Source organism: Pseudorca crassidens, chromosome 15 (assembly GCF_039906515.1).
Source record: "Pseudorca crassidens isolate mPseCra1 chromosome 15, mPseCra1.hap1, whole genome shotgun sequence".
In the NCBI taxonomy this organism is placed as follows: Eukaryota; Metazoa; Chordata; class Mammalia; order Artiodactyla; family Delphinidae; genus Pseudorca; species Pseudorca crassidens.
This window is the reverse complement of record NC_090310.1, coordinates 63,527,550-63,547,192: the sequence shown is the minus strand read 5'-3', so window position 1 is coordinate 63,547,192 and position 19,643 is coordinate 63,527,550. Positions and strand designations below refer to the sequence as shown.

General features: G+C 50.8%; 1 protein-coding gene across 4 annotated transcripts in view; it reads right to left on the bottom strand.

Moving 5' to 3' along the window:
* The window catches only part of DNMT3B (DNA methyltransferase 3 beta), a 37,556-nt gene extending 18,122 nt beyond the window's left edge, over nt 1–19,434 (bottom strand). For 2 of the 4 annotated variants that reach the window (XM_067707825.1, XM_067707822.1), the window contains exons 1-6: nt 19,187–19,434; nt 5,784–5,964; nt 4,812–4,873; nt 3,223–3,330; nt 1,961–2,086; nt 1,104–1,313 (exon numbers count right to left, since the gene is read on the bottom strand). In XM_067707825.1, the coding sequence (XP_067563926.1) occupies nt 1,104–1,313; nt 1,961–2,086; nt 3,223–3,330; nt 4,812–4,873; nt 5,784–5,958 (681 nt within the window). In that variant the 5' untranslated portion in view covers nt 5,959–5,964; nt 19,187–19,434. The remainder of the gene's footprint in view (nt 1–1,103; nt 1,314–1,960; nt 2,087–3,222; nt 3,331–4,811; nt 4,874–5,783; nt 5,965–19,186) is intronic. The other 2 variants (XM_067707823.1, XM_067707824.1) reach the window with 2 other exon arrangements.
* Between the last annotated feature and the right edge of the window lie 209 nt (nt 19,435–19,643).

Sequence of the window (19,643 nt, the reverse complement as noted above, 5' to 3'; positions counted from 1 at the left end):
TATATTGGATCTATAATATGTAACCTGTAACATGTAACCTAGTATCTGGAAAGATATTAACTGAAAACTCACAGGAAGTAAGAGAGTGAAAAACCTGGATATTCCCACCACAGGCCATCACATGGGATATTACAAAGCCGTTAAAATGCAAAAAAAAAAAAAAAAAATTTGGCCGCTTGCACATAAAAACTTGCCATAAAAGGTGAGATGCCCATGGAATCATGCAGGTTATTAAAATGTATCTATAAGATCTACTCTGGGACTTCCCTGGTGGCACAGTGGTTGGGAGTCCGCCTGCCAATGCAGGGGACACGGGTTCGAGCCCTGGTCCAGGATGATCCCACATGCTGCGGAGCAACTGGGACCATGCGCCACAGCTGCTGAGCCTGCACTCTAGAGCCCGTGAGCCACAACTACTGAACCCATATGTCACAACTACTGACGCCTGCGTGCCTCGAGCCCAAGCTCCGCAACGGGAGGGGCCACAACAGTGAGAAGTCTGTGCACCACAGCAAAGCGTGGCCCCCGCTCGCTGCAACTAGAGAAAGCCCCCATGCATCAGTGAAGACTCAATGCAGCCAAACATAAATTAATTTTTAAAAAAAGATCTACTCTGAAGTCATGTACATGGAAAAAAAGGATTTCTACATGATATGTGTACATACATATACACATGCGTATGTAGCGAAGCCCGAGTGAAACCAACAAGCTCAACTGGTTAATTATGAACAACCCTAGATGGATTACACAATACAATGGATTATAGACATGAAAGTGAGGCAACTCCAGTTCCTAATAAGGGAAAGAAGCAGATCAACAATTGTATATGTAAACATGATGAACAGAATTATAAATTATATATACAAGGTATATATATCTAGGTACAAAGATGTCATGTTCAGAAAATCAGTAATCCGATGGTAAACTAATCTGGTGCTTGAGTTATGTCTAGGAGATAAGGATACAGCAAGGACCATGTTGCATATGAAAAATGTACTTAGCGAGCGAATTCAAATATTATGATAAAAGTGACAAGAACCGTAGTAAGTCACCTGTGGGTAAGTGTTCCCTTTTCCCTATATTCAGCCCTTCCCCAGTGGTACCTGATACTCAGTGCTGTCTGCATCTCTGCCCTCTGCGTCCACCTGCGGTGACTCCATGCTCTCCTGCTGGCTGTCCTGGGCCAGGCGGGCATAGGGCGTACTGCTGCTCTGGGGCACCACTTCATCATCTGTGAGGTCAATAGTGAGGTAGGGGCTGGCAGGGGACAGCCATGGCGCACCTGCAGATGATCCTGTCCGCCGTCTCAGGGACTGTGGACAAAAGGACACATGGCTTGGGCCACAGCAGACCAGGTGGGTGACCAGAGACCAGTGGTACCCCCAATGGCTTCCCAAGCAAGCAGAAGTGAAGCAGAGTGAAGATGTAAGTTAATGAAACAGAGACCACCAAGGATGGTTTTCCAGGAACAAGTAAGTGTCCCTTAAGTGGCGAGAGAAAGCAACTTCCTTAAGGACAAGGACAGAATCAAGGACCAAGTCAGGATAACAAGTGATGCTCAGAGAGGGCTCCCTGGTGCCCAGCTTTGCAACAGGAGTCGAGAGTTGCTGTAACCCGTGGGGTTGCCTCAAGAGAGTCACTGAAGATACTAAAGAGACAAGACAGTTCTGGAATCAGTGGTTTGAGCTTTTTCCGAGGAGGAGTAAGAACCCAGTCAACAGGGAATTCTTGCATTCCCACCACGGTTCCATCCAGGGATCAGGCCAGGAGAGAAGTCATCAGGCTTAGGAAGAGCTTACCCAGCACCCGGGAGAGAAAGGAAAGGTAAGACCCTGAAAGGGTGGTAAGTGTGAAGAAAGGAAGCAGGTTATAACAGCGGCCACTTTCCGTGGTGTGGTGAGAGGGGCAGATCTTCCAGTTAGAGACTGGGGGCAGGGGTCTGAGTGTCCGGGGAACCAACCCTGGTAGCTGAGAATTCCACGGGGGACTCCTCCACGTGGTTGCGGCCCTGCCGGCCTCGGGTGGAACGTGGGGAGGGCCTGTGCCTCTCCCGGCTGGAGGTACTGTTGTTATTTCGAGTTCGGACCTGGAAGCAAGAGAGGATAAGCACGAGGCCTTTGGTGAATGGAGACTGGGGTCTTAGACAGGGGGCCCAGAGGACTGGGCTTGGGAGGCAGCCTCAGGCCAACAGAAGTGAACAAGGTGGTCTAGCAGGAAGGGATTCTGGACTGGTTACTTCCCACCCAGAAACTCCCCAGTCTGTGGGATAAGGGATCAGGGTGGCCGGCAGGGCTGCCTGACAATCTACAGCAGTTCCCACTCTGCCTGGCACAGCTGAAACTGGCACCTGCAAATTGAACTGAAAAATAAAATCCAAGTTTACTCTCAATCAAACACTTTTCTTTTCCAAAAGCATTATTACTATTGTTGCATTCCTCCCAAAGGTACTGGATCATCAAGACGGATGAGAAGCCCTTATGCTTCCTTCTCAAAAATGGCATGAACTTGGGTGTTGCAGACCTGTGTTCAAATCCTGCACACAAGAGTTAATGTTTAACCTTGAGTAAACTACCGGCGTCTTCTGTCATCTGTAAAAAAACGGGATGATACACATCGCATGGGTGAGATTATCAACTGCACCTGCCATGGTCACCAAGTGTCAGCCTGCTTTCTAACAGGCTGGGTGACCATGAGCAGTAATTGCCTTCCCATTTCTAGCTTTTAAGTCACAGAATCCACCTACAGAAGCGACTCCCAAAGGTAACGGGCAGTTGAATCATCTACCTGCAAACTATCACCCTTGGGCACTTCTTAGAGTGCTTCCCAAAATAGTAGAGAACTGCCATGTGAAAACCTTCACAATGATAATTCATTAGCTTTGCTATCATTTTCCAATTTCAAAACATTTGTTCCAAGTTCCCCCAGGGAGGGCTTCCCTGGTGGCGCAGTGGTTGGGAGTCCGCCTGCCGATGCAGGGGTCACGGGTTCGTGCCCCGGTCCGGGAAGATCCCACATGCCGCGGAGCGGCTGGGCCCGTGAGCCATGGCCGCTGGGCCTGCGCGTCCGGAGCCTGTGCTCCGCAGCGGGAGAGGCCACAACAGTGAGAGGCCCGTGTACCGCAAAAAACAAAAACAAAAAAGTTCCCCCTGGGAGACCCTGGACCAGGTCTTTAATGCAGGCTGACGTGTGGCTGAAGTGCCTTGGCTTAGGGCTGGCACTTACAGCTGGGCTTTCTGGCCGAGTCCTGGTTTCACGGAAGAGTTTTGGCATCACTGGAGTGTCGGAGCCGTCTCCATCTTCCCCTTCGCCATCTCCATCGCCCGTCAGATCCTTTACAAATGAAACATTATGAATTTTAGGATATAACCAAAATAGTTTTAAAATGAAGAGCCAATCATATAGAAAACAATCATAATATTGGTCTGAGTGACTTAAAAAGATTTTCAACCTCATTTTGTTCAAAAGATATTTTGCAGTGGCTTACCACATGATCATGAATTTAAGAGAAACCTTGGTGGAATTAGAAAACCAAAGAAACGGTGCCAATGCAAAGTGCGTCGTGAAGCCTTCCGTGCCCACACCATGGTTAGACTAGCTCGCTGTGCACAGCAGGGAGACCTAGGGAGACGCAATCTCCACAATTAACAGTGTCTGGGAGAAATCACAGGCTCAAGGGAGATGCTTCTTGCTACAGTGACCAAGAAGAAATGGTGCCAATCCTGTGTCAAGTGCATGTCCCATGCTGCACACCAAACCCAACAAAAACTGAGCATGAGAACCAGAGCAGTGGTGAGTGGCTCGAGGTCTTGCCGGAGTGTTAAGAACTTGACTTTCACTTGCCAACTAAGGCCTCTAGTGAGTCCGTTCCTCTCTTTAAAATGGGTACAATGGTTCTTCCCTTATAAAGGAACAACAGGCTTATAATGAGAATCAAATAATGCATGCTTGCCCAAGGCAGGGCACAGAGGAAGTGCTCAGAGGCTAAAACAGCTGTTCTGAGCCTCTGATCCAGCACTGGCCCTTCCCAGTTCCCCACACAGCTCTCATTCCTCATCATATGGGTGCCCACTTGTTGTCCTCCACGAGGATAACAGAAGCTGTATGAGGGTAGGTTTTCATTGGTCCACAACTTTTGTCCATGACTTTGTCCCAATGCCTGACACTGGTTCTTTGAAAAAGTAACCGAATGGACAAAACTAATATGATTAATAGGAAAACAGAAGGCGTAAATAATGTCAAGAGTGGAAAAAACATGGAAAAACTATAACTTGGAAAAAACTAATCAAGCAGAAACACTGATATTGCAACAAGTGGTAAAAGATATTTCAGTGATTGTTGCAAATCCACTAAAACAAGCCAGGCAAATTCTTTCCAACGTGAAAAAAATAATCCTTGAGGCCACATGGCCATACAACCTTGCTATCAAACCGGACACAGATATTATTACAAGAAATAAATCATACATTCATTTTACTCATGAATAGATGCTAAAGTACATCCAATCTAAAACATACCATGAGCAAGTTGGTCTCATTCCAAGAATAAAAGGACAGCTTACTACAGTAGGAATTTATCAATGTAATCGATCATCCAGATTGAGAAAAAAATAATTTCAAAAACTTGGCAAATCACGGCAGCAAATGGCATCCTAAGTGAGGTTGCTGGAAGTCTTCTGTGTGCCTAGCAATGTTCAAATTCCTCACTCAACAAGTATTTACTGGGTACCAATTTAAGTGGGCCTCAGGTATCCTATTTGATGCAAAGCAAAGAGAAGTCCCCCGAATCCCAGAAAGCGAGCGTGGAGCGGGTACCTGAGTATAACTTAGCAGGCTGGAGACCTCCCTCTTAGACAGTCGTGAGCTTGAGCGGCGGCCTGTGGAGGAAAGAACCGAAGTCTGTTGAGGAAGGGGCAGCCGCCAGGCTGTCCTGTCTCTTCTCTGGGCTGTGGCCTGGGGTCTCCCTAAACCCACTGGCATCTTCAGGGCTTAACTCCTAACCCCTCGGGACCCATAGTCCTCTCAATGTATTAGTAAGGAAACAGGACCCAAGGCCTGCATGAAATATAGAACCCGAAACACTACTGATGGTACCCCTGACACGTTCCTTCCAGAACTGTGCTGCCCCAGTCAGTGGTCACTAACTCCACTTAAATGAGCATTCCAGTGCCTGCCATCGCAGCCACATTAAGTGCTCACACGTGGCTCCTGGCTGTTGTAGTGAACAATGCAGAAATAGAACACTTTCACCCTCTGGAAAGTGCTATTGGACAGCACAATTTGAGGAGTTCTCAATAGCAGGATGGGACAATACAGGGGTTTCCAAATCAGCTGGGCCAGAAAATCTCAGTGGGGAGGATTCCAAGGGATCTGATCTGGGAGCAGCATAGGGGAAGGGAGGAGAGGGTGGGATTGGCAGCAAGCCTTAGATGCTCCCTGCCCGAGTGTATTTCTTCCCATAAAAATCACAGGCCCAGCTGCTAGGGGAGAGGGGTGCCCCTGTAAAAGGGCGAAAAACCTCAGTCTGTCTATGCCACAACCACCCCCGTGTCAGGAAAAGAACAAGGGTCATCGCCTTGGGGTCACTTGCTCAGAGTCCCAGCTGAGGTGACTGGAAAATAGGGAGGCCAGGGGCTCTGCCTCCATCCTCTTCCCTTCCCTGGAGCTTCCCCAGAGCCGTGGTATGAGGCTCTTGCCCCACAACCTGCCTTGAGTCTGCTCGGAGGCTCGTGTGCCAGCTGTGGTCCCCAGTGCCTGCCCACCCGTCCTCCCCACAGGCCAGGCCACCTCTTCCACCTCTGCCACCTCTGATGTCCGGGCTGCTGATAGCCTCCAGGATTGGGGGCGAGGGCGCGTCCTTGGAGTCGGAAGACTGGTCACTGCAGCCCCCGTTGGTGAGGATGGAGTCTTCCCTCCTGCTGGCGTCCTCCTCTCCGTTGAGCTGTCTGGTGTCTCCCTTCATTGTTTCCTGCGGGAGGGCCAGAATGAGGAGGGTAGCAGGGAAGCAAGGGCACAAGGGGGCAGCACGCCCCCAAACCTCCCGCCAATGGCTCCATGTCCTCAGGCCAAGAGAGGCCCCATGACTTGTCCTCAGGGTGATACTCCCGCCCAAGGACCCCGCCCAGGCTGCCCCCCATAGCCTGGCCCCCTCACCAAACTCGGAGGATCGGGACTTGGTTCCATGTGGCCACTCGACCTGAAGGCTCAGAAGCCAGCACCCAGGACAGAGGAGGGGGCTGGGCCGTGGTATGAGGCTCAGGCTGCTCTGTGCAATTAGCCGGCCACTTCAAACAATGCCATCTAGGGCCCGCCTGCCCCGGCCTGCCTGCCGCCAGCCTTGGTCCCCTCTGCCCCTGGCCCTCTCTCCCTGCCCAGCCTCTGCAGGGCCTCAGGAAGCCAGTGCATTATTTTCCCTCCTGACCCCTTTGTTTGCTCTCTCCCTTCCCCTCAATCTCCAGGTCCTCTTCCCACCCGCCCCCTCCTCCCCCACAGAACAGCTTCTCTCCTCTCCATGGCAGCACAAGCCCCGCCCCACCCCAACCTCAGGGGCCCATTGGTCTGCTGGCCTGTCGCTCACTCTCCTTCTCCCTTACCAGCTGGGGCTCAGAGTCCCAAGTTCCCAAGAAGGGAAGGGATGGAGGAGACACAGCAGGAAGGACTGGGGCATTTAACAAGGGGCATGCTCCCCATCTGCTCCAGCCACATCCCACCTCTGGGCCTTTGCCTCCCCACTGCTGCCCACCCTGGTATCCGCAACATCACTAGGCTATTCAGCTAAGACCAGCTTGGGCCAGGTCTTCAGTGATGCGTTGGAGGGCTGTGCGACCTTCGACCTGGCCCACTGCCTGGGACATGTTGGCCTCAAGAACCTGCACCTTGCTCTCATTTATTCCTCCTAATGTGACTGTGGGCCCATTTTATAGAAAAGGAAAACTGACACACAGACCTGATTAGTCTCCAAAGTCAAAAAAATCACAGTAATAGACCTGAAACATTGTTAATCAACTATACTCCAATATAAAATAAAATTTTTTTAAGAAACCACATGTAATCGGAAGGGTGAGGCCCCCAGGCTCCCATTCCTTTGTTTCCCCCAAACAGCTCCAGTATTTGGTGCCACGCTGTCCTGTCCTGGACCCCTGCTTGGGAAAAGTTTCCCCAGCAACCGGCTGTCTATGGGGCCTGATCACTGCCAGCCCCTATTCCCCATCTTGGAGACTCACCACATGGTGCCTGATGACCAAGCTAGCCTCCAGGGTACCTTCCAGAAGTATCGTCTAGGCTGCAAGCTGCAGTGGTGACACTGGCACCATACCCACCAGGGGGCGCTGTGGGGCTCACTGATGTGGCCTGCAGTGTCCCACTGAGGATTTGCGATGTCACGTGGGTTCTCAATTCAGTCCTCTGCACCGGTCCATCCCCCAGGTGTGGGTGTGGGGCAACTAGACCTCTGCTAGTCCCCATACGGACCAAGGACCAGGGAATCACCCCGGAGCTGGTTAGAACTGCAGAATATCACGCACCTACTAAATCATGATCAACATTTTCACAGGATCCCTGGGTGATCAATATGCACGTTAAAGAAACACTGCCTTGGGAATTCCCTGGCAGTCCAGTTGTCAGGACTTAGCGCTTTCACTGCGGGACCCTGGGTTCGATCCCTGGTAGGGGAACTAAGATCCCGCAAGCCACTCGGAGCGGCAAAAAAAAAAAGAGAAGAAAAGAAACACTGCCTGGGTCACAAACGTATACACTGATATAGTTTAACCACACCATGTGGTCCAGGGTATGTATGCAGGTTCATAGTTCCTGGTGTTTTCTCTCAACACATATTAAGGACTCTCACCAGCCCCAGGGAAAAGGAGGAGCACCTGACCCAGCTACTTCTAGGCCCCTTTCACTCTCAAGCCCTGACCCGGAAGAACACGTTGTCTGACCTATGGCCAGTTCCTGTGAGTCCAAGTGGCCAGTATCCCAGGAAAACTGCTGGAGTGTGGTTCAAAGTAATGATTAATTTCCAGCGTTTCGCCTCAGGCCAAACCAGTGAACTAAATAACTTGGGTGGCCTGGCAGGGGGTGGGAGGCTGGGCCATGGGGTACAAGATACCAGGAGGGTCCAAGGGGAGCTCTGTAGACGGGGGAGGGGCAGACAGGGCTTCTAGTGAGGAGCTGGTATCAGGTTAGAGGCTGAAATCAAGGGACAAGACTTCTCTCTCATCTGGGACCCAGGATTCCCTCAGACAGCCCCCAACCGGATCAATGGGAGTCTCCCTCTTAGATAGACCCATTTGGGGCCTGCAGCCTGGAGCTGACAATGATTAACTATGACTAACCACCCTCAGGCTTCCCCAGGGCCTCAGCAGTGCTAACTTGTCCACCAGCCTGCCAAGAGGGATGGACAAGTGAGCAGAGCTCCTTCCCAAAGCCAGATCTCAACATTCACGAAAAATCCTGCCCCTAGAACCAAACCCATGGGCACTGGAGGAAGACTCAGGAAAGGAAACCAACCTGGGTGGTTGGTGCTACCTGGGTGCCCTGGGGTGAGCTGGGCGTGTAAAATAATTACTTCTAGTGGCATAATTCAATGTGATTTCATTAAAAATTCCTTCCCTGTAGTTTTCATTACCCTGGATTTGCAATGACATTAGCTTCACCACACGCACCAGCGTCCAGAACCGGCATGACTGAAAGATGCCCAGCTCGGTTTCTCTCCCGTCCAGGTTACACACAAGGTCAAAGAGATCCAGCTCCAGGCGTGTGCTGCTGCTGGTCCTGGGCCTGGAAGCCCTCCCCATCTCTCCCTATCACATACTCAGATTTCAAAAACCACAGTTAAAAAGCCAGGAAGGGTTCTCTCATAGGTCTCTGCTTCAGAAAGTGATAATCTGGCCCTCTCCATGTAGACATACGAATCCTCTCACCTGATCATTTTTTTCAGCGTTTACTACTATATGCCAGGCACCTTTTTGTGCTTTACCTGTATTAATTCATGCAATCCTTACATGAGGTACATATTATTATCCCTGTATAACAGATGGGCAAACTGAGGTTAGGCAACATAATACATACTTGACCAGTGAGATTTGTTTAAAGGTGCTCAAAGAGTCCAGGGAAATTAAATAAGAACACACGAATTTGAGCTACATGCTCTTGGCAACAGGAAGAAATTAGCACCAGGCATTGGTTTCTAATGGTAGATACAAATCTCCCTCATGAAGCTGTTTGGCTTGTAATGAGTCAAAATTGGCATTTCCCAGATAACATGGCCAACACAAGTTAGCTGCCTCATCTAGATTGATGGTTCCAGCGCTGGAGGATAAACTACCTCCCTGACGGAGGTGGCGCCTTCCTAAGGGATTTTTCAGAGGGGCTCACATACCAGCTTCAGGACAGCCTTGCCGCTTGGCTGTTCTAACAGTTCCCAGGCCCCTACTGTACGCTAAAGGCAGCACAAACCTCTAACCCCTACCCCATCCTGAGGCAAGTCCTCTCATCAACCTGCTGTCAACAGGCTCAGATGAATTAAGTCACCCAGCAAAGTGGAAGCACCAAACTCACGTCCGGGCAGCCCTGGGCACGTGCCTGTAACTGCCGTGCCCAAGACAAGTTATGAACAATGCACCATCTATCCCAGGGGCTACGGGAGCCCTATGGCTGAGGGACATGATACACCAGCTGAGCGTTCACCTTCACAGGAGGTAGTGGTCCGTCCTCGTGATGCAGGTGAACTCTGACCCTTTCCCAGAGGCTGGGGTCCAGCACGTGACTTGGGGGTGGGCAGCAGTGCCGGGTGGGCTCACCAACAAGGCTCCCCCTGCAAGGCCCTGCCTCATTAGTGCAGGGTGCTTGTGTCCCGAATGAACCAGGTCAGACGCATCCAAATGCAATGTGGCAGACAGAAGGGTGGGTGGCACCCCTAATTAGACTCAGGGAGGAGGCTCCTGAGCCTCCTAGACTCAGGGAGGGACTCCCCAACCCAGCTATAAGGCTGAGAAGTGATGTCACTCACTTCCTCCAGGCTGGCACCAGCAGCAGAACTATTTCCCTGGCACCTTGTAAATGTTAATTGCATTAATTAAACTCACGGTGCAGGAAGTGGGGGAAGGTGGGCACGATGGTGAAGTGGTGGAAGCGGGGAGGCCACTTGGGCATCCCTACCCATGGTTAGTCCACCCAGGGCTTAGAGATTTGGTGAAGTAAAAAGGGAGAGGCTGAAAGATAATCCCACCTCCCCTGTTTAAAAAATTCCTTCTCAAAAAAAAAAAAAAAACAACAAACTCCTTCTCAGCCTGTGGGAGGGATATCTTGACTCCTGACTCCTGCCCTTGAACTACTCAAGCCTTTCTTAGCTGTTCCCCAGAAATAGCTGAGATGGAGCAATCAATATGTACCTCACAAAAAGAGCTACTCTTATGATCCCCATTTTTCAGATGCGTAAACAAGCTCAGAGGAAACAGATCAGCAGATTCCTTGCTGAGGCTTCCAGAGTGACTAAGTGATGGAGATTGAGGCCTTAGTCCAGAAGTCAGATCTTAAAGACATTTTAAAACGATGCAGTAAGCATAGTTATAAAAGGTAAGCCCAGGAGGGACAGCTCACCCAGGTGAGTGGCGAGGGAGGCAGCCAGGCAGCAGGGACAGTACCAAGTCAAGGAGGCCAGAAATAGGCTGCCCACCTGGCTGCACACAGAGAACAGGGTCCCAGTTCAGTGCCTTTGCCTGATCAGGGATCTCCACTAAATTCCTAAGAGATCAGATTCACAGGAAAGCGGGAAGAAAAAGTCCTGTCTTCCTCAAGCCCCAGTTTTATAGTCTGTGAAATGAAGTGACCCCACCTAATTCCTAGGTGGTTGGTGCTACAGATCCCAAAGTAGATGACAAAACCTTAAAACCTGGAGATGGGGCTTCCCTGGTGGCGCAGTGGTTGAGAGTCCGCCGGCCGATTCAGGGGACACGGGTTCGTGCCCTGATCTGGGAGGATCCCACGTGCCGCGGAGCGGCTGGGCCCGTGAGCCACGGCTACTGAGCCTGCGCGTCCGGAGCCTGTGCTCCGCAACGGGAGAGGCCACAACAGTGAGAGGCCCGCGTACCGCAAAAAAACAACAACAACAACAACAGAAAACCCTGGAGATGACGCTTTCTCGTGTGCCGTCTTCCCAGACGTCCCAGTTCTGCCTCACAAAGGGAAGCATCCCTTCATCCATGATGATTCCGAAGTCTGGAGAATTGCTCAGTGCCTCTGGGTCATGGCTACATGCACCACTGTCACTGTACAGTGATAGCTGGTCCTTGGCATATTTATCAGAATCATCATAAGAATTGATCCCAGCAGGGGTCAAATTGGACAAGTAAAAAAGTTGACTATGAGGATGCTCCTTGCAGCATTGCTCATTAATAGCAAAATACTAACAAATACCTGGATGTTTGCCAATGGATTGTGGTAAAATCATATATCATTACCTTTTAGATAATTCACCGGAAAACCTAGGAACGTACAGAAAGATCCGAAAGATATGGCAGCTTAAACTGGAGTTTGGAGTCAAACTTTTTACCCTATGTAAACAAAATGCAAGCAAACAGCCCCCTCCCCTACAAGTTATTTGGGAAGCCCTAGGAAGGACGTGCAGATGTGGACAAGGAAGCCACAGGTCACCCAGAATGACAGGTGGGGCATGATGGGACGCAGAGGATTCTGGGAGCTGCCGTGCCCACTCCTGTGGCCTTGTCCTCCTTGGCAAAACCAGAGCCAAAGCGCCCTCTGCCCTCTTCCCAAGGGGTAAGGGAAGAAAGGAGATCACTATTCTGAAAAGCTACCCCCTCAGTTCTGCCCCTCACAGCAGGCTGCACCCGTTGCTTCAGCCTATGCCTTAAATCTCAGCCCATCCACATACCAATGCCATGGGGATATTGATTCAGCCTTGAGAATGGCAATCTGACAGTATGATCTCACATGCCAAGTGTCTGCATCCTGTTACACAGGATTCCACTGTGAGGAATTGACTCAGCGCAAAGCTCTCACCAAAACCTGTGGGCAGGATTGGCACTGCCTTTCTTTGCTGTAGCAAAAGCTGCAAACAAATGATCAATAGGAGACTGACTAAATTATATGCATCCACACCGGGGAGACCACTGAGAAGCAAAGAATGGGGCAACTGTTGCTAGATGAAGCCATGTAAAGTGAAAGTCTGCCCCAAAATACAATCCCATTTGTTAATTCACTACCGTGTGCATTAAGCAAAGTTCCTCCAGCATTTTTCCTCTAACTGTAAAAAGTTAGGTACCTCAGGAAGGTAGCTTGTGGGGGAATGGACAACCATATCCCCATGTTACTTTCACAATCAGAATGTCAACTTAAAAATGTCACTGTCCAAGAAACATTTCTTCCTTTGAAAATGTTCAAGTTTAGTTAACCAGAAGTTATTTGTATATGGTTTGAGGTAGGGATCTCAATTTTCCCTATAAGGAAAGCCAGACAGATATAATAACTAGTATGTCCCAACTCCACCTCTTTTATAAAGTTCCTGTATATAAATGGGATGTCTCTGGGTTCACTTCTCTTTTTTGGTATTTACCCCTTGCAACTTCTTTTAATCGTGGTAGCTTTATAATAAATGCTCATACCTGCTAGGACAAGCCTGCCAACCTTATTGAGAAGTTTCATTGATTTTCTCCTTAAAGGTCTTGAACATCCCTTAGTTTGGGTTTTCTTTTCTTTTTTTTTTTTTGCTGTACACGGGCCTCTCACTGTTGTGGCCTCTCCCCTTGCGGAGCACAGGCTCCGGACGCGCAGGCTCAGCGGCCATGGCTCACGGGCCCAGCCGCTCCGCGGCATGTGGGATCCTCCCGGACCGGGGCACGAACCCGTGTCCCCTGCATTGGCAAGTGGACTCTCAACCGCTGTACCACCAGGGAAGCCCCAGTTTGGGTTTTCTTGTTTCTAGTTCCCTCTTCTGGCCCTTAGATTTCTTTTCTAGGGAGCTTAGCATGCACGTTAGACATCATTCCTAGTTGCTTCCGTGAGAGGACTTACAGATTAATCAGAAAATTAGTCCTTGAGCATTACTTATTTTTAAAAAAGACAAAAAAGAAAAACTAGGTACAATGTATGAGGGAAGTGGGGAAAGTGATGAAAAGGTATGAACTTCCAGTTATAACTAAGTCCCTATGTTATGTCCCTATGTATGTTACTATGTATGTAACTAAGTCCCTATGTATGTTACTATGGGATGTAACATACAGCACGGTGGCTGTGGTTAACAAAATTGTATTGTATCTTTGAAAGTTGTTGAGAGTAGATCTTAAAAGTTCCCATCACGGGAACTCCCTGGCGGTCCAGTGGTTAGGACTCGGGGCTTTCACTGTGGGGGCCCGGGTTCAATCCCTGGTCGGGGAACTAAGATCCTGAAGCCACACAGCGAGGCCAAAAAAAAAAAAGGTCTTTTTTCACAAGAAAAAAAGTTGTAACTATAGTTTAACTATAGTTAAAATGGAATTGCATACTAAATTGGCTTTTTCATAAAAGCCCATGATATCTCACATACACGGCTTTTGGAAAAACCAGCCACAATTACCTGGTAGGGGTTTGGGCCCGCCCACCTCAACAAAGTGGTGAATCAGTCCTGCAGACAAGCAGTCAGCAGACAGGTAACTCCAGAGCATCTTAACCCAACTGCATCCTGCCAGTTCTGTGGGTCTAAGCCAGGTGGAGGAGGCAAAGGGCTCAGAAATTTCACAGCATTTCAATGCAGAGTCCACTCCCTGCTAGCTGTGTGGCCTTAGGTAAGGGCGACAATTTTAATATTGAGCAGTTACTCTGTACTGTGCTTTCAGCCCAACACACATAACATCCTAGGACAGATCAGGACCCTGGAAAAGGCCACTCTTATCCATTCAGATAGGAGTTCCTGCTATGCTTCAGGAACTATGTTCATTCAGCAGGAGTATCAAAGGCAGGCAAGGGCCAGCCAGCCCCTGCCCTCATGGGGTTGAGGTTAGGAATTGGGGGGTAGGGAGGGCCAGGGGACAGTGGAGATAACAACAAGGTAGGCTCACCCCCAAAACCTGTTCTGCTCTTACACTACAGAGGACAAGATTTCACCCACACCTCTATGTACATTTGCTCAGAATTTTCCAAATCCTATCATCCTGCCTCCCATATAACCCAGAACAACCCATAAAATCCCTGCGGACAGCACCTGCCTGTTCAGGCATCTCGCCTACCACTGCATTTCTCACCGTGTCCCAGGTGAGGTCTCCTGCTCACCTGCGGTGTCCCCTCTGGGTTTCAGTGCCGCAGCTACAGGACATTCAGGCTTGACTGAGGCCAGCTTTTGTTGCTTTACTCAAGTTACGCAGCATACATTCATGGAGCCAGGACATCAGGGGCCCCAGCACTGTGCTAAGGAATGGGAACACTGACCAAGAAGGCATCATCCCTTCCCAGGAGCTGAAGTGCAGTGGAAGGCCCTGGCTCTGGCCCCAGCATGCCACCATTTGCTACAGGAAGCAAACGCAATGGGAAATAAATGCTGCTTAGGAAGCGCAGTTAACCTCAGAAGGTGGGGCTGCAGGGAGGGATGGAAAAGAAACAGGTAGGCAACCACTTCTCCACCCGGGCTGCAACACAGGAGACCTGATCAGGGGGAGAGATTAACACCAAACTGAAAACTCCCTGGTACCTTTTTCTCACAGCCAGGCCTGTACATCTCTCTAGGCAGGGCACTAAAGATTCCTCTGCCTCAGGGAATAAGACAAACCAATATATCAGAGAACTTCCTTCAGATTTTGGGAGACTGGAAGACATGTTCAAGTCCCTATCCCACAAAGAAACCCTCCGGTTTAAGTCCCACAGATAATTTCAGTCTCTCTCAAATATGGAGATAAGTTTCAAAACTTAAATATGAGAAATGAAAACAGTGAAAACAAACAAAAAGACATACTCAGAAACATTGGAGGGAGCACTGAAAGCTAAATGAAGATTCTCAGGGAGATAAGGGATATGTCCAAAAAACAAGATGAAGACATCATTACAAATGGAATTTGTAGGACAAGAACCCTTCAAAACATAAAAGCTGAGGACACCAGAAAGCAGAACTTAAGGACAAATGGCCAAAAATTCTACCAGGCCAGGAGGAACCACATCTGATAAATAAGAGTTATAGAAAGAGTAGAAGAAAACAAGGGATATAATGGCTCAAGGAAATTTATTCCCTCCAATTCAGGAGAAGAGTCCCCAACAATGTTGGGCCCAATTCTCCCGTTATCTCCTCCTCCCACACACCTGGTCAGCATCAAACTGTCCCCAAAGGAAATTTGTTGGTCAAGAACATTTCCCCACGGATCCCTCACACCCATCAATTATCAGTCGTTTCTGAAAATGCACTTCTAACTTCCCGCTCGTCATAATCTTTCAATGGCTAATTCCATCTGCTTGGGAAGCCGGCCCCAAAGGTGACCACAGTGGGCACCTTCCCCAATTGAGCACCTTTCCTCACCACTCTGTACTTTCCTTGCATTCTCATCCCTTCACTAAGGAAGGGCTGCCGGTCCTCTCTACGCTTTTCTCCACTTCTAGAAGAAATTGAGGACCCTCTCCCCCAATGAAAGCAAAACATTCACTACGTTGGGACTGTGAGATTATAGGCCGTGACCCGTTTTTTTCTTGGCATCTGAAGATGGTAAATTTGATTTTCATTTGTATCTAACACAATAAAAGTCATTTTTTGAAATATTCCAATTCCCTACACAAAACAGGTCCTCCTCACTTTTTGCTTATTCCCTGAGGAAAATCTCAGGAATGCTAACCAGGATTGTTTCTCTCAAGACGTAAATAATGACCACTTGCTAATATTTCAGTATTTACCACATAATGCGACATTTATTGAATCCTCAGTATGTGCACTTTTTAATCTATAGCGTCTCAACTGACTTCAACATCCCCTGGAACTGGCCAACAACGTATCCCTATTTTACAGATGGAGCAACTGGGGCTCACCACCGGCTTATAAACTGAGTGAACAGGAATACCAATCCAGATTTGATTCCAAAGCCCAGGCCCCGTAAGTGTACTGACTCCAATGACTAACATGACCTAGAGCATAACAGGCTTTTTACAATATTTAGGGCCCCCACCTAACTCATTTTGTGAAAGAGCACCCTAAGGCTTGCTAAGCTAAAAGGTCCCTGGATTCCATTTCATCCTCCTACCAACTCTACTGGGTGTGTGTGTACTTGTACCCACTTCACAGAAAGGTAATCCAGCACAGCAGCCCCATGTGTGGGCTCCCTCTGCATTTACCAGGCCACTTCCCTCCAGCCACAGCCAGACACATCTGAACACCTGGACTGGGCTTGTTCCCTTCTGGAAAGACAAACTCTTGTCCTGGGATACTGGCAGATATGAAAGTTCTGAAAAGCACTAACCACCAAGCTGCCGAAATACCTGGATCTCCCTGAGTTCCATCAGCTGCAAATTTTCGGCCCAGTGAGAACATCAGCCCATCACTTTACAAAGAGGGTGCTGACAACACGAGGAACTCTGTAGTCCTCCAGCCCTGGTCCACCATGAAACTGAAAAATCACCCTAAATTCATGATTTTAAAACTCGCTCAACACCAAGAGTGTGCCTAACCTGAGATCCTGTACCTCTCAAAGGCTGAGGTGGGGCCGCTTGCCATGCTGTTGGACCAAGAGGAGTTTCAGATTTAGTGAGGACCATCTCGGGTGAAATTTCCAAGTATCTGAGCCTGGAGGTGGGACAGCTGGCAGGAGTGCTGGTCTGAGACAAAGAAGTCAGTCCCACGGCAAGTTTTCTGGGAAGGAGAACTTGCCCCAAACCACCCCCCACCCCCCAATCAGGAAGCTTGGGGCTGCAGTAAGAAAGCGCGACAGGCCCCTCTGGGTTGCAGGCCCCACGTGGCTGGAGGAGAGGAAGGAGGGGAAGCAGCTTCTCCCAGCCCCACCTCCCTTGCTCCTCCCCTTCGCCCCCTGCAGCTCCCAGATACCCTCCTCCCCTCCTAGCCAACATTGCAAGGGGTGGAGGTATTGCTTATGGCTCTAAGGAGCGGGAGGCAGCCAGCCCCAGCCCTGGGCCCTTTGTCTCAGCCTTCTCCACCCCAATGGGGAAAGGGAAAGGATCTCACTTAGCTCTACACCTTCAAGGTAGGCCCCAAACTTGGGCGGGGGTGTAAAAATGGCCCCAACCCATAAAACAAAAACATGTTCCTTTCAAAAAGGAACAAAGGCACTCCTTCCTGCCAACTCCCAAATTGAAGACAATGATTTGGAAAAGCTTTCACAGCTCAGAGGAATACCTTGGTGGAGGAAGGCAGGAAAGGAGGGGCCAGTGGAGGTACCTCCTTTCATCCCCAATTCTCATTAATGGCCACCCTAAAAAGAGGGGCTAGCGGTTAATTAGTACAATGTCAACGTTCACCACCTGCTATGCCAAGCACTATCGCATTGAGTCCTAACCCAAGCCTAATGTGATAGGGGCTATTACCTCTGTCAGACATCTGAGGAAACACTGAGGGTTAGAGGTTAAATCATGTAAAAACTAGTTTCGCTCTTACACAAATTGGGGTTATCAGCACGATTGTTCCTATTTCACAGATGTAATAACTAGGGAACACAGGGCAACAGATTTACAGGGACAGATTTAAACACATGCCAAAGACCTATGCATTCCCCTAAAAGAGGGCAGCCTGCTTAGACCACACACTAGATAATGATGCCAAGGCTTTATTGAGGGATTACTGTATGCCAGCCCTATAAAACAGGTAGCGTCATCTCAACGCTGGAAGAATTAAGTCTGCACCTGGGGATTCCAATGGCTGGGGTGCAAGAAGTCACAGCAGTCCTGGTGGCGGAGGGCAGAGGCAGGTCGGCATCCTGGGCCCTGGAAGCAAGGGCCCCACCAGGGATCCCAAAAACAATTACCACCAGTTCACCAAAACTCACAGCATCCAGAAATCAGGAGGCGGAAAGTCAGAAATCATAGTCTTGTCCTTAATTCTCTTTAATTCATACACATCTCAGCTTGAGGGGATGGGGAAGCACAACGGCCCAGCCAGCCTCTTTCAGCCCAGATAAGGGAAGGAGGCCAAGTGGAGGCCCAGGCCTGGGACTGGGCCCAGAACTCCTGCAGCCCTTCCCTGCCACAGGTGCGTGACTCCAACGGGGAAAACCCAGGCCCAAGAGCAACTCTCTGTTGCTAACTTGCTAAATCGGCCGGCTCTTTCCCAATTTCCACTTTCTCCCCAGTGAAGTGGGGCTCAACACCCACCCTCCCTCGCCGAACCAATCACACGGGCACGGAGGTACTGCTGGAAGTTTTCAGGCTCAGTTTGCAAGTCTGGGAAGTGGGACCAGCCTGACTCTGGAAGAGGGGAAAATAGAAAGTGAGCCCCCAGGGCAGGCAGCGTGGCCGGGGCAGGGAAGCGCCGCCCCGGACCGGCGCCTCCCGGGCCAGGTGTGCACAGGGAGAAGGCAGCCTCTCCCGAGGGCATCCCTGCAGCCCCGCAGCGCCTCGCTCTCCGTAGCTCATCTAGGGAGTACCCCGCGAGCCCGCCCCTCTGGCACACGCCCCCGAGAAGCGCGCACACCCCGGCCCACCTGTTCGCCCGCACCCATCCACAAGCTCTCTCCTAGCCCTGGGACGGAAAAGAAAAAAAAAAAAGTCCCTCAGAAGAACCCCCAGGTACAAGTCATAAAGGAAGGACGCTCACCTCCTTGGCCGAACTCTCTTCTATTCTGTGCCCCTCCCCAAGGAGGCTCCCTCTCTAGCCGAGGCCAGGTAAGAATACCCCTCCCCAGTAACTCCACTTCTCTCCAGTGGGAGACCTCCTCCCCTCGGCTGTAGACCCCAGGGAGGCCGCCCATCGCCCTCCCTGGGGACGAACCTCTTTGCTCCTCTGCGTCTCGGGAACACAGCAAGTATCCCTTCCACTCGTATCACTGTAAGACACATGCTCCCCGCCCATTTTATCCTTCTTGCCCGTTTCCCCCAAGTAGGATCAGGGACTTCTCCTCCCCAAGCATGCCTGGTCTCCAGCCGGATGGGAGCCGCCTCCCCAGGAGGTCCCGGAACGGGATTCCCTCCCTGCAGTCCCGGGACCCCGCCGCTATGCCCTCCCCCACCAGCCCACGGAATCCTCGGGCTGGCGAGCCTCCCCGGGGCCACGGGGCGCTCACCTGCCGAGAGCCTGGCTCGGGCGCGGCTCCGCGGTCTAGCCGCGGATCCGGACAGGCTGGCGGGAGGCCGGCGGGCGGCCGCGCAGGGCGCTCGGCTAGCGAATCTCCGGCGCCGATCGCCGAGCTACGTTTACTTGGCTACTTAACCCCCGCGCTGCCGGCCGGGCGCGGCGGCCGCCCGCTCGCCCGCCTGCCGGTGGGCCGGTGGCGTCCGTCGGGGGGCGCTCGGGGCGTCCACGCGGGCTGCGGCCGCCGGGCCGTGGGAGGGGCGGCTGCTGCGAGGAAGCGGCGCGGGCAGGACCGGGCAGCTGGAGTGGGTGGGGAGGGGGCGGTGCCGAGTCCCCTTGTAACCCCGGCCCGACACTCGCCCCGCCCCCGCCCGGGGGCGCCCCCGCCGCAGCCACTCAGAGCCGGACCTCGGGCGCGGAGGGCGGGGGGCGGGGACGAGGGAAATTTG